Source organism: Poecilia mexicana, unplaced genomic scaffold (genome assembly GCF_051168715.1).
Source record: "Poecilia mexicana isolate PSO_F unplaced genomic scaffold, ASM5116871v1 scaffold_9, whole genome shotgun sequence".
NCBI classification, from domain to species: Eukaryota; Metazoa; Chordata; class Actinopteri; order Cyprinodontiformes; family Poeciliidae; genus Poecilia; species Poecilia mexicana.
In genome coordinates, this window is record NW_028263378.1 from 11,139,345 (window position 1) to 11,154,273 (window position 14,929).

Consider the following 14,929-nt stretch of genomic DNA (forward strand, 5'->3'; position numbering starts at 1 on the left):
GGATTTGTTTTCGCAGCATCAAACATGGCCGACATGATACGTTTGTGTGTCGTTTGGTCCTCAGGGTTAATGGAAATGAGTGTCTATTCCTTATTATCAGGAGCAAAGGTCACTAATATAACGTTCATACAAAAGTATTTAAAACATTTGAATTTTTCCACAACCACAAATCTCAATATAATATCACTGGGAGATCAAATTATGAGGAAATATGGTGATCGATGTTTCTCCAATTGCATTTGTGCCACTCTTCCTTTGCTCTGATATAATGTTATATTAATTAACACAAATAACTGAGGTTAATTTCCACAACAAAAATTCAAAAATACTGAACTGAAAATAGAAGGAGGTCCACTCAATACTGCCTAATTTCACCCATTTTCAATTAATTTATTTTATCTATCTCTACTGTATGTATAATATGTAGACAAACCACTCTTGTTTATTTCAGCATCTGTTTATCAAAATAAAATCTGTTGATTATTAATAAAGTCAAGCAGTAATGGGATAAAATGACCCAGTCAAAGTTTGAGATAACAAACAAAAACGCCATTGTTCACAGATGCTCTCTGTTCACTGCAGCTGAACTTAATTTGCAAACTCTTCAGCCTCAGATCTGCAAGACTAAAACCAGCATAATTCTGGTTCCACTTGACAATTACTTGTGTTTGTCATGTAAAAACTCAATAAAATACTTTAAAACTTTTGGTTCTTTAAGTTGCATGAACACTTCTGCAGTATTTATGTATTCATGAATATTACCGGTTGCAGGGAAACTCTACAGCGTGAGCCTCCGCCTTTCCTTCTTCTCTCACAATCACTTTGTCAAGAAACCAGCCGCAGCCGCCGCCTTTCCCGTCATGTCCGATCCTCAACCTGCGGATCCGCCCGATGGTCACCGCCTCGACTATAAACTCATCCATCTGGATCGACAAGATAACAGCAGCAAAGTGTGGGTGGATTTGATTTTTTAACAAAAAACTTATAAATAATGCAAATGAGATGCTACAGCAACAGGAAGGGGACAGACAGTTCTGGTAATAGTAAATCAAGTTTCTGTGGTTTATTTAAGACAAGGACAAACAAACATTGTCATTCAAAAGGGCATATTTTCCCTCGCTTAGTATAATAAAGCTTAATATATAATTACTAGGGATACAGCTGTACACAAAACTTTATATTTTGGTATAATTTCTAGATGCTTCAATCCAGAATAAATGCTGGGTTTATTTTTTAGTTCAGACAGAAGCATTTTTTTTTTCAATTTCTGACAACTTATTTGATTTTATTATGACCTAAAATGTAGAGAGTGGAATTTTTTTTAATTAATAAAAAAATAGCAGCTGGTATAGCTAGTGCAGAATATAGATATTGAACCAAACCACATCAAAACCTACAACTCTAATGCTTTTAAATTAAAGTTATATTAAAAAACCCGACACAATTTATCTCTAAAACTATTAAGATTCACTGTGAAAAGTCCGAGGAGACCTCACTACTGCCCCCTGTGTGCAAATTGCTAGATGTAAAGTGTAAAATGTACCCACGTTTCCTTTCTCAAACTTGTTGACATTATTCTTGCAGTTGATCAGCTGCCGCTCCCCCGTGTCCCCCTGGTCTCCGATCAAGTTGATGAAAATAGACGCATCCGTGCCGCTGCCGCCGACATCCCCCGTGCAGACTGTCAGCCGGTATTTAATCACTGCAGAACAAAACGACATCGCTGATAATCATTTGAATATCTTTATGAATAAGCAGGGTTTGATGCATCTGTTTGCGTAAAGACGTGCCGGGAAGTGGCTCAGCTATCAGGTCTCCGCAGGCTGGAAGCTCCCTCACAACTTCATTGTCGTCTTCGTTAATGTCCAGCCACCGCTCGCATGGAAACGTGTACTTCTCCTTTGTTAATGTCTTCATCAAAGTAACCTAAACAAAATAAGACTGAGCGAGGTGAAGGAGTGCTACGGAGTCAACTGAGGTATATGCATGGATTGAAATATCAACTAAACAGTGCGATAAGTAAGTCAAAAGAAGAAAGTGCTTTGTCTTTTGGGTGTCTTTTTACGATATATTGTGCTTAAGAATTTGTTAATTGTTGAGGAAATATGGACTAAAGCAGAAAATTGTGGAATCATAAACATAAAAATAGAAAAAAATGCCAATTATTTATGTCAAGAAATGTCATAAAATGAGCTGAATAATTAGATTTTGAGAAATCTCACCTTGCTCAGATGCCATCCTGCAAAAGGATTTCTTTTCTCATGCCAGATTCGAAGTTTGGTCAATTTTCCCAAATCTGGAAGCTCAACCTGTTGGACAATAATATCATCTGTCACCTGTTTAGCAGATTTCAACTCTGTAATATATTATTAAATTATCTCCTGCTGACCATAAACTTGTCAGTTTGGCCCTGTTCAAAGTTGTCAGACTTGTTGTCCAGCCTGATCTCATCCGACTTGTTCTTTTCTCCGTAAACCTGAAAAGAGATGTCTGCGTCGGTGCTGGCATTGGGCATGTCTGTAGTCCAAATCCACAAGGACCAGGGATGCTCTGAGGACCGACAAACCAGACTATTGTTATTACTTGAGTTGGAATTAAAAAGCATTAAGCAGTGTGTTGTTTCAAGTCATAAAACCAGGAGCAAATGAGATAAAGCTGCCCATAAAGAGAGGAAATCAGAGAGGAATAATGAAATAGTAAGTTTGTAGAGAAAATTTAGCTTTCAAATGATCATAATGGCCATAATTATTCTTAATAACATTATTAGAACTGTGATATAACTGTTTTTAATACACGACATAGCTCTTGCCCTTTACCTGTTCCCCTCGGAAAGAGTTAAAGACACGAGCTCAACACTTCTAGGGCAATCCTAAGTTGGGAGTTTTCCTAAATACTTTGGGACAAATTATTCTGGACTGATTTTGCTCCTATGACATTTCAGCAGAGCCCAGGAGAGGGCATTTTCTGCTTGTTAAAATATCCTCTCAGGGCAGAGACTCCTTGCTGGAGTGACTGAGTCCTGTGGACAGCTGGAAACAGGGCGACTGTGAGCGAACATGAAGACGGAAAACCCATTTTAAGAAGTAATGGGGGGGTTGCAAGCGTATTGTTGCATCCTAATTTGTAAGTTGCTTTGGGTAACAGTGTCTGCCAAATGTATAAATATGAAAATTAAAAATAGGGAAAATCAAAAATGTAATTAGTTTTTAAAGATAAAGGATCAATAGTCTAAAAACTATTTCCATTTGTTGTGTTTTTAATCATGTCAGACATTGGAGAACTTGAATTTAAATAAAAGTAAAGTGGTCAAGTGGAGGAGAAGAGGTTAATTGTTAGACTCTGCTTTAGATGCTGCTTCTCCATGTCTGCTATGAGTCAATATAAATCTGGTTCATCCCTTGAGTTAAGAAGTCATTTATAAGAGGTAAAGCCTTAAAACAAAGAGGAGAAAATACAAAAATTGAAGAAAAATAACTAATAGAAGCAGCTGAAGTCCAAAGATCAAGACCATTTAAAAATATTATTCGTGGATGTAAGTAGCAAAGAAACGAGGAAGGAATTACTCAAGACTTTTCCAAACTGCTGTACCTTGGCTGATAAGCTATAATAATTCACACTAAACTCACTTTTCTGCCTCCTGTGCCTGAGAGAGACCATCTCGTACAGCTCTCTTTCAATCAGGCCGTCCCCCTCCTTCTCATCCAGCCATTTGCCGCACGGGAAGGTCTGCTCTATCCCCGTGAAAGGACAGTACACAACAACCTGTGGACGGACCCGATTCAGCCAATCCACAGTGCAGACTGCAGTATTTTTAACACGAGTATTTGATTTACCTTCTCGCAGTACCACCCGGCGCTAACCCCGTCATTGTCATGTCCAATCGTAACTCTGCTGAGAGGACTGAGGAGCGCGGCAATCTCAACGTTAAATATGTCTGTCAGTCCACGCTCAAACTTCCCTCCTTCCAGAAATACCTGCAGAACAGGGTGGCAGAGACGACTTTCCAATCAAATCTGGAGTCAGAGGCTGAAATTTATAAAAAGAAACTGAATTGGAAACGATATCCTGTAATGTGCAGCATGTAGGGTCTATTCCAGAGCAATACCATTTTAAATCAGCACCTTTATTGAATGTTATTCTGCCTGAAATCCAATGTTGTTCATACTCACCTTTATTATCTTTATTATGTCCAAAAGTATTCACACCCTCCTGAACTTTTACACATTTTGTTTCCACAAACATATTTTAAAACACATATTTTACTGGGATTTTGTGTAACAGACAAACACAAGGTCACAGCTGGAGAGACAGCTTTTAGTCAGGCAATTGATAAATCTGGCTTCTTTAGAAAAGTGACAAGCAGAAAGCTACTGCTAAAAGGAGGAGATAAAAGGTGCACTCTGCAGTTTTACACAAAAAAATTGACAAAATGTGCTCTGGTTAGATGAGACTGCTTCACATGCAAAACAATCATTGTGGTGGAAAACTATCACTGCATACGGTGGTGGCAGGATCATGCTGGAGTTTTTTGCTGGTAAGGGTTTAAAGATGAATACAGAAAATTACTTGAAGAAAAACTGCAAAAGATATGGTACTGGAGCGAGATTCACCTTCCAACATCATAATTGGCCAGAGCTACATTAGAATGGCCTACTCAAAGCCTAGACATGAATCCTATTGAAAGCATGAGAAAGAGTTCATAATTAGATGCTTTCCATGCAATCTCACAGAGCTAGAGCTATGCTGCAAAGAATTATAGGAACCGTAACAGACCTGCAGTTTTAGTGAATACACACCTCAATTTACAGATTTGCTGAAGATGAAAAGCATGTATCATTTTCATCTCATTTCACAATTATTCAGCACATCATGTCAATCTATTGCATAAAATCACAATTCAGTACAAAGCTTGTAGCTGCTTTCAGACAAAATGTTCAAGAAGAATTAATTATTTTGCAGAGCGCTGCGAAGTGTCGGATTTCGTTGAACACAACTCTGCTTTGTTTGGATAAAAAGTAAACACTTCTGTTCACGAGTTCTTCTCCGGTTCTGTTTCTCGTTACCTTTCCACTGTTCTTCAGGCCTTTCGTACCGTGCATCACTATGCGAATTTTAGAGTTGGTTCCTGCGCCTTGGATGTTTCCCGTCACAATCTGAACGTTGTAGACGATACCTGCGGGATTGGGTTACCTGTTAGTTTATCACAGCTAGAGTCAGAGAGTCTCTCAGGTTCACTGCTCCCAGGTCCCAACAGGATGAGCGGGAACACGATTACCAAGATGTAAACATCGCCAGCCTGAGCTAATTAATAATAATTACAAGGTTTTCTGGCAAAGGAAACATTTTTAGAGTGGTTTAGAAAACCTTGCACCATCCTGTCAATGTTAGAAAAAGTAGATTTGTTTGTTTTTTATCTATGCTGCGTAGCTCACTGAGTGTTTTTCTCCTCACCTGTCGGCTGGTCTGCTCCCACCAAAATGTCCCTCTGAATCTTCCCGTCATCTTCATCCAGGGCAAACCAGCGATTGATGGGGAATTCATACACTACTTTGTTTCCCATGTCATCCAAAATCACCTGCAGAAAAACCAAAAAGCATTTCAAATTATTCACCACAACTGGCCTTAAAATGAATTAACCTTTTACTGCACATTAAAAAAAATGTGGAGAGATCCAACTCTTTGGATTCAATGAGGAGCAAAGAAAAAAAGAAAACTCCCTTTTTGAAACAATAAGTTAAAGCAGTTCTTCAAAGTACACTTTACTTTAAGTTGACCAAAGTGACAAAGAACTTTTATAAATAATCTACAACTTCAATGTTTCCCAAAGGGAATGAACAGGTACTCCTCAAAGTGGGAAAGATAAGAAAACCTTTGTGCATCGGCACATTTTCACCAGAGATAGCAACAGTGTGGAGTTTAACAAAACCAAAACACACCAGGGCACAGCCTGAGATCTAAAGTTACTACCTGCCACTCTAAATATTTACATGTATCCATATTATATAGTCTATATTTAAATAAACAATTGCTAATATATTAGTTGGAGTCCGAGCGAGAGCTCTTGCCTGTGATTGGCTGATCAGCTCCTTTTGACAAATACTTTCATAAGGCCAAGAGGAACTGGCTTCATGAAATTCATCAGGAATCTTTGGTTGACTATGTCTGAAGAGAGGCCTGATTAACCTCAGCATTCTGATTTCTTTCTGATTAGGATTTTCCAATCTGGTTTATTTATGTGAATTAACTTAATTTAATGTATCTTAATCTACATAATTTAAAGTCCTTGTTCTTCGTCTTTTAACTTTGGATGATGGGAATTTTATGAACTTTCTTTTTTTTTTATTTAACTCTAAACTGAAATGTTTTCACCTGCTCAGATCATGATGATATATTTTTTAACTAATACTCCATCACAAACTCCTCTTGGTATGCAAATTTGCATTAACATCTACACTTTAGAGTCAGTTGTCTCTGCAGTAACAAACAAATTTACTGACTCATCTGTCTGTGTGTTGTAAGGCTATCCCTTAATGAGGCAAGGTTTCCCTTTACACAGAGGCTAGGATGACGACATGCGTGTCATGTACGTGTCCGTGTACGCGCCAGTTTGAGCGAACTCATCTCTCACAGGCGCACACCGTACTGTACGCCTCCGAAGAGCTGAGATGGGAAACACAGATAAGGAAGGCTGAAATGGAAATGAGGAGATCCAGTGTCTTAAGTACTACTGAGGAGGGCCTCAATGTTCTTCTACAACAACTTAAACATGTCCGTCTTTACTTTCAATAACTGAGATGGACAGAAAGAGAAATTTCTTAGCCTTACATATTTCTGAAATAAAGACTAGATTCAGTTTCCAGGCTGGTAAAGATCATTCATGTCTTTGCTCATGTTTGTTTTAAACTGCTGCCTGAGCTGCAGTTCAGTGCAAATATATGCAGCTCTGGAAAAAATGAAGAGCCCACTTCACTGAACCCCATGGAAAACCCCCTGGTTGCTCCAACAAATATTGATTTCTGAACTCTTCCTGAGTTAAAACATTAGTATTGTTGTTTCTAAATGAATATGAACTTGTTTTCTTTGCATTATTTGAGGTCTGAAAGCACTGCATCTTTTTCATTATTTTGACCATTTCTCATTTTCTGCTAACTAAATTTTGTTTGTAATTTTGGAGACATGTTGTCAGTAGTTCATAAAATAAAAGAACAATGTTCATTTTACTCAAACATAAACCTATAGCAAGTAAGATCAGAGAAACAGATCATTTTAAGTGGTCTCTTAAAGTTTTCCGGAGCTGTGTAACTCCTTTATGAACAAGTGGAGGATTATGGGATTTTTTACTTTATTTTTATTGTCTTCTATGAATGTGCAACTGCAAATGTTACTTATAATGTCTCTGCTATTGAAAGAAATAAAAAATCAACCCCAGACTTAATGTACTAATGTTTATTCCTAGCAAGTCAAAACTTTGATCTGGCAAAGATTTTGCACATAAGATGAGCTTATTCTGCACTAACCAATAACTGGGCATTTTAATCCATCCAAACACGACACAGACATTTATCAAATTTGTAAAACAGTTATCTGTGTGTCATTGATTAAAAAAACGGTCAGAAATTAAACAGTTTAAATCCACCAAAATTATTACATTTTAGATGTGCCAGAATTTGTTCTGAAATTCTGACTTCTGGGTCGTTTTGTGTTTCCAACTTGGGAAATTTTGAATTCATAAAAAAGGCTGAAAAACATGAGATTTGAGATTTTTCTGCAAGTATATTTCATGTTTAGTTATACAGGCAGACATCTAACAAGTCTTGTTACTATGAAAAAGTTGCAGTGTGTGCCACCGGTTATCTGCAGCTCTCATGGACTTTGAGGCTGGAGATTTTGAAAACTACTTGACTTTTTAAGTTTGATTGATTGATTTTTTTAGTTTCCAACTGGGAACTTAGAAATTCCCACTTTTAAATAACTTTGTACTCCAGAAGTTTGAGAAACCGACTTCAGTGTGTGTTTCAGGTGATTTTTCTGACTGGAAATTTGGATCTCCAACTTTTAAGATGAACCTATTTACACTATTCTCACCTTCTCTACAAACCATCCTGCTGAGGAACCTTTGTTGTTATGGCCGATGGTGATCTTCCTAATTTTACCCAAGTTTGGCGCCTCAATGGTAAACTTGTCCTCTGAGTCCTTTTCAAAGTTATTTTTGTCACTGTCAAGGCACCTCTCCCCTGAAAAGAAAAGAAAAGAGAGATAGTACATTTTATCAGCTGAATTCATGAGTGGCTGCATCAAAACTAGAGTTGCTTCAAACTTCTGTTACTTTAGTTCTGGTTTGTTCTTTTTGACACTTTTATGGTTGAAAAATTGCATGTTTGTACAATTATTCTCTAGATGCTATGCAGCTGGAAGGATTTTTGCACTTACCTTTTTTTTTTTTTAGCTTTTGGACAGTTGATATATGTAACCATGGCAACAAGGTACTGTTTTTACAATTAGGAGCAGCTGACTGGCATCTCTGAAGCTCAAATAATACCTGAATTACATTTCAATAGCTGAAAATTAAGACGGCTTTCTAACTGGACAGACTGGACAGACGTTTAGGAGGTGCAGCAAAAGCAAATGATGTGGATTAGAAGTGCTTGCAACGACTGATGGTGTCATTCAGGACATGTTACTGTGGATTGACACTAACAGGAGACTGTGATACAACAACAGTCTTCAGTCAGAGGTGTTTTTATATTCACTGTAAGACTGAATGCTACCGTAGATCCTTCCTGCCAACAGCATCACCATCCACAATTACTCGCTGAAGATAAATGGATGAGTTATGGCAATGTTTAATTTATATTTTTGGATGAATAAAACACTATTGAATTTTAAATTGATACCTAAATTGGGAGAAAAGCAACTTGTTTGATTGAACGCTGAGTACCTGTGTCCCCAAATTCGCCAAAAATATTGATGAAGACATCCGCATCGGTTCCACTTCCTTTCATATCCGCAGTAAAAACGCTAACGATGTATTTATTATCTGGAAAACCAAAGCCAAATCAAAGAAAACATTTAAAAAATAATCCTTAAACCTATTTTCCAGTTTGTTTGTTTTTTCGTGACAAATAAGTTCTTACATTTGGGCATGTCCATTTGGTCCATGCTGGCCAGCAGGTCTCTGGCATAAAGGCCATCTCCCTCCTCTTTGCTGAGCCAGTTGTTGCAAGCAAAGTAGAACCTAAGATGAGGGCGAATGACATCCGTGATGACCACACGGTCCAGGAACCAGCTGGCGCTCATGCCCGTGTTGTCATGCTCAATCCTGGACAATCAGGAAAAGAACGTCAATTAAAGAAAGCAACTCATAAATCTATCTCTGTCTGAAGTCGAATCTAATAAGAATTTCTATAAAGAGAGAGGATCAGAGGTTCCTGTCCTACCTAATTTTTTTTATGTGTCCAACGTTGTGAGTTCGAATCCTGAACACATCGGTTTTGGATCTTTCAAAAGCGGTTCGACTCCTGTAATAAAAAAAATAAATACACATTTTAACCGTGTTACCATTTGGGTGATCTCGTCTTTGTAATTTCTATAATTAAAAAAAACAAAAAACTCTTAAAAAAACAGAAAAGGCTTTATATGGAGACATGAAGGGAAGATTTCACATTAATTTCCAGTAAAGTAAAGTAAAGTCAACAAGCCTTGCAAAGATTTGAGAAAATTCATCCAGCGGAAGAAAGGTCATGCGAACAAATTAACACCAATCACTGCACTCAGTCTGCTCTGCAAAACATTCATCAAGTACATACTTCTTCTCTGTGCTGTGGAAGTGGAGGAAAAACATGAGGTTTTAAACTTTTGATTTTATCGTCATTAAACACATAGACGGGTTTTTGAAAATGAATATTTTTTCTTACTTGCTGGCCAGGTGGATTTTGGGTGTGATGCCGTACTCTCCGAACAGAGTGACGAAGACGTTGGCGTCAGTACCCGCTCCTCTCTCATCCCCCGTAATCGTCACCACCTCATACACTACAGGGTTTATAGAAAAACAATTATGTAGTTACATGCACAGAAGAACCTTTTACTGTCTTTATCTTCAGCTATGAAGTCAAGTTGCATTAATATTTACAGGACCCTCGTGTTCAACCTTGTGATTTTAACTTAGGAGGAATTATAAAGGGTAATCAACCACCTCTGGCACAGAAAAGAGTTCAGTAGCTCCAAATATTTAGATTTTTCTTTCAGTCAGCCAGACATTTTCAAAAAGCTGTTATCTTTACATATGACACACAATCTAGCCAAAAAAAAATGATAGGGTTGTTGCGACTGAATGGGAGCCCCTCCTTGTTATTTCTTCTTCGGTGGTATTATTTTGTGAAATTGTTTGCAAATCTAAGGCTCTCCCCTTCTTAAATCTTGTCGTGTAGGTGAGGTGGTTTCATCAGAATACATCCAGTTTATTTATAGATTTATCAAGTGGTTTTTGGTTACCATCATTATTGTAATATGATGTGGTTGTTTTCGTTATTATTATTCTCGTCAGAAGAAACAGAAACAGAAATAATCCATCTCTAAAGACACTCTGTGTTACGACCAGAACTTCATATTTTACCCGGATAACACATAAAAAAATGCCACCTACCGAAAGCTGGTAATCTTCAGAAAAAAGAAAAAGAAAAGAAGTGACCAGCTGCTGCTTGCCACACATATAATTTTTCCAATCAAATTAAGTGTCTACATTTTACTTAAGATCATGCTGCTGCTCTGATACACATAAACTCTGTAAAGATGTTGATTTGCATGAAATGAAAGAAAATGCTCTGTTTTCTGAATTCCCTCCTGCCTTTTTAAAACAGGTGTTGAAATAATTCAGTTTTTTGTTGTTAGTGAGAAAATGTTGGTGCTCATCAGGTTTGGTTTGGTTTTAAAGGGCCAGCAGTGATGGACGTGAAACTGCCACTTTGTAATACTTAGTGACAAGTGTCATGTAGACAGGGTTTGATGATAACATGCTATCAACTCGGCTGCATCTATCAGTCTAAGGTTACGGTGAACATTAAACTAATCTCACACGCAACTGAAGGCACTCAGACGTCTGTATTGATATCCAAGGATACTCCATTTTTCTGACGGTCAAATTATCCTTGATACTTTTCACCAAAAGTAAATACCTTACTCTGACAATTTATTGACTGTATATATATCTCGTTCAGGTTGTAATAAGAAGTTTGTATCACCTTTTTTTTTGTGGTATTCGTCCTCGTAGTTCTCCTGTAGCTCCGGCTCGTAGTTGCGCAGCTCGTTTTCGTAGATTTCAACATAGTTTTCAATCTTTTTCTTCTTCCCTTTTGTCTTCTTTGTGTCTTCATCGCTGTCATCTCTCCCTGAGCCTTTTTTCTTCTTGTCTTTCTTTTTCTTTTTCCCATCGTCCTCATCCTGATCGCCACCTTTTTTGTTTTTGCTCTTTGATCCCATTTTCACTTTGACAGAGAACTTCTTTGGTCGTCTCGATTACATCAGGGAGTTTTTCTCCTTTCCTTCCACCCAGGGTCTCATTATCGTTTTCTTTGTAGTCCTACTCATCCCCGCTCTCCTCTGTAGTTTATGCCTCTCCCGTCTCTTTTCCTCTCTTCTCTGTGCTCCTCACGTCATGCCTTGTGTAACCGTCTTCATCGCCTTCCTCAAACTTCTTCAATCTTCCAGTGTTCTTTGATTCACTTGCCTGCTTACTTTTCTTCCTTGGCTCGGGTTCCTGATCCTCCGAGTCGTCGTCATCTGCATCTTCGGTTTCCCCCTCTGCTCTTTGACACGTTCTTTTTTTTTCTTCTTTTTAGTGAGCATCTTTAATTTATTCTCTACCTTGTAACTGATTCCAGGGTGTTCCGGTGAAACTTGATTAAGTTGACCTGTGGCTGCAGGGGAGTGATGAGCTGGCAGCCTGAGCCAGACACAGAGCTTAGCATCTGCTCTTGAGGATGGGAGTGGGAACCTCATTAACCATGATGAATGACACATAGTCACCTGATCAGAGGAGGGAACCCTTAAGGGTAAAGGTAGGTCAGGCAGCAACTCTGTTTGATGTACTGCAAGAAAATTAAGAAAAAACATGAAGCTAATCACCAAACAAGGAATGATTCAGGCGTCGCTAGCCTTTTGAGGGCTCTAAGGACAATTTTTTTCTGGTGCTACTGGGAATGAACAATAACTGGGCAACTGTGACTCAGTAGTAAAGTAGTTATCTTGCATTTGGAAGACTGTAAGTTAAGCAAGGCGCTTAACCCCAAGTTGTTTTGCGTATTATTAAATAATTGACATGGTGTCACCTGTTAATCATTCTAGAGGGTTTATCAGCAACTGGTCGCACATTTGTCCGAAGTACACACCCCTTATCTGGAGGAACTGAACCTCCATCAACATTTCCAGGGTTTGTCATTGCTAATGCGCTGCAGTCACAGAAATTTCACGGAAAATAATAGGAAATCATGGTCCAACTTTGTCAGTGGGGAATGTTTAATCCCGACAGCTGTTACCCAGAGCATGTAAATGGTGGAATACAATTTAATTACATTTCCAAAACCCAAATGGAGTCTGGAATATTGCAAGAAATTGACCAAGACAAGGTCTGCAGCCAGCCTCATGTCCAGTTAAATAAAACTATGATCAATGGCATGAAGGTCACTGGTAGTAAACGTCCCATTTTTATCATAACACTTATTGATAGTCAAATCAAAGGTAGTTATGCTTGATTTTATGTGTGTATATTCCAATGGTAGCTCATGAAAACAAGTGCTGCAGTAACTGAAGTATTTACATGTAAGCACATTAGCATCTAATGCTAATGTGTACTTTTAAGCATTTTCCTTAAAGCAGATTTTCACAAACCGGTATTATTTAAGTCCTTTCTCACCTGTTTCGTACGTGCAAAACCTTTGCGTCTGACACAGCGTTCACTCTCACCTCCAATGAGAATTTGTGTCCCTCATCCTTACTCTGGCTGCCAAAGTCTTGGGCTTTAACATTAATTTCTCTCTTGTTTCCAGCAAATAACCTTACAGACTTGATGTACGACTCGTTGGAAAATTTTCTTGTCTATTGTCTATGTCTCGGAGTTGACTGATAAAGCAAAAAGTGACTCAAAAAATGTCTCGGGTCAGGCATTGAGCTCCACTACCTGTTGGTTTGGTGCAGGTTTGCTCTACTGAAGTGGGCGGAAGTAGTTTAACGTGTCTTTAGCATTCACAAAACACAAAATCTTATCAAGTATTGTTGGTCTAGTTTCTAGTTCAAATATCTTAGTACGCTTGAAATAAGACAAAATAAATGTATCAGTAACTTTTTTTGCAAGAAATAGTAGCTTGTTTTAAGTCAATAATGTCGTAATATTGATGAAAAAGTACTCTTTGTAAGTGAAATAATCTTCATTCAAAATTCAAATCCCTAAATCTAATATAGAATATAAATCAGTATTGAATAAATTATTACACATAACGAAAAGATTGGTTTAATTCAAGCCAATTAAACATCTTTAAATCATTAAAATAAAACGTAGCTTTGTAAATAAGTGGAAAAAATACATTTTGCGCTTATTTTGTACGCCGCTTCACTATAACCAGCAGAGGGAGACATTGTCACGCTTACAACCATTTACCAGAGGACGAACACAGGTTGCATCACTGAGATATTGAGATTTATCAAGAGATACAGGTGGATTTGCTGATGAGTAGAAGTGTTCAAACAAAGGAGAAAAAAAAGAAAAAGAATCAAACAGTAAAACTGCAAACAGTGTTTACTTTATGGAGCTTTTTAGCCACAGTGTTTTTTTCTTAAATTATAGCTGTTGTCTACTGCAGCAAATACTTGGCAATAAATGAAGCCCTTATCCTGTCTTCACTTTCTCTCTGGTAAAGTGTTTCTGTCTCAGGTTTTTGGCAAAGTTTCTTTTGGCTGCACAGTAAAAGTTTTGACTGGCACGATGAGCTCCTGATTCCTTTTCCTTTGCCTTGTCTCCCACCTTCCTCTCCCTTTGTGACTTTCTGTCTCCTGTGTTTGAAACTCTCAGTCTCCAAATTTTATGCCTGATGTTTTCATCCCTGAATGGAAACAATAAATGTTTTATGCTCACAGTTGCTTATGCAATTCATAAGCGCAGAATGACATAAGACTCCGGAAGGTGTTTCTAAAACTTCACCATGTTTCTGTTTGAGCCCTTTAATTTTACACCTAATATTTTACTTAGTGGATTATATGACTCACTTAATGTCAATGTGTAAAGGAAATATAATTTTTGCAGAAGTAATTTATAAAATGTGGCACCAAATTTAGAATTAGCTACTACAAAATAAAACTCCCTGGTATTAAAATACATTAAGCTGTTGTGGTTATAAAACCATAAAAAAAGAGAATAGAAAAGCACAAGTGCACATTGCTGTGTGACCTTTAGTGGCGGTAGGTCAGGATGTGTCTGTAAGATGGATATCAGCAGGAGAAAAAAACTTTCAATCTTTTTCCTGACAATCTAAACATTCTGGCTGCTGTAAATCGATTCTGATTTTGAGATGTTTCAGATTTGCCAACAGTAAAGAAAGCAGTTTATGCAACACAGCAGCAGATAGGGTGTCCTGATCATCCAGGGAGTTTAGCATTTATCGCCTATTTCTTTGAACGTAGATTCAAAGGGTTTGGTCTTCAAAGCTCCTTATCACTCTTGATTACCGAAGCAAACTACAGCTCCTGGTCCTGCCCAGATTGGATTTGTTTTTTCATCTTTGCTTCAAAAATGTTTGTGGTTATAAATTTCTGTTCTGTGACATAAAACAGTTGCATTGAAAGGGCTGGACTAAATTCAATCACATCTTCTCACTAAACATTTTCATTATTGTACAGTTTGCTTTGTTTGACCATAAACTCTACCAACTGTGTAGCAAGTTTG

At 37.8% G+C, this 14,929-nt stretch overlaps 1 protein-coding gene across 1 annotated transcript in view; it reads right to left on the minus strand.

The window, feature by feature from the left end:
* Positions 1-12,440, minus strand: part of loxhd1b (lipoxygenase homology PLAT domains 1b) — a 30,252-nt gene extending 17,812 nt beyond the window's left edge. Inside the window, exons 1-15 of the mRNA XM_088008793.1 lie at positions 11,238-12,440; positions 9,915-10,029; positions 9,438-9,518; positions 9,135-9,319; positions 8,939-9,037; positions 8,086-8,234; positions 5,452-5,575; positions 5,064-5,173; positions 3,834-3,974; positions 3,627-3,762; positions 2,390-2,550; positions 2,223-2,309; positions 1,791-1,926; positions 1,548-1,702; positions 763-923 (exon numbers count right to left, since the gene is read on the minus strand). Of these exons, the coding sequence (XP_087864919.1) occupies positions 763-923; positions 1,548-1,702; positions 1,791-1,926; positions 2,223-2,309; positions 2,390-2,550; positions 3,627-3,762; positions 3,834-3,974; positions 5,064-5,173; positions 5,452-5,575; positions 8,086-8,234; positions 8,939-9,037; positions 9,135-9,319; positions 9,438-9,518; positions 9,915-10,029; positions 11,238-11,475 (2,078 nt within the window). The 5' untranslated portion in view covers positions 11,476-12,440. The remainder of the gene's footprint in view (positions 1-762; positions 924-1,547; positions 1,703-1,790; positions 1,927-2,222; positions 2,310-2,389; positions 2,551-3,626; positions 3,763-3,833; positions 3,975-5,063; positions 5,174-5,451; positions 5,576-8,085; positions 8,235-8,938; positions 9,038-9,134; positions 9,320-9,437; positions 9,519-9,914; positions 10,030-11,237) is intronic.
* Positions 12,441-14,929: the final 2,489 nt, after the last annotated feature.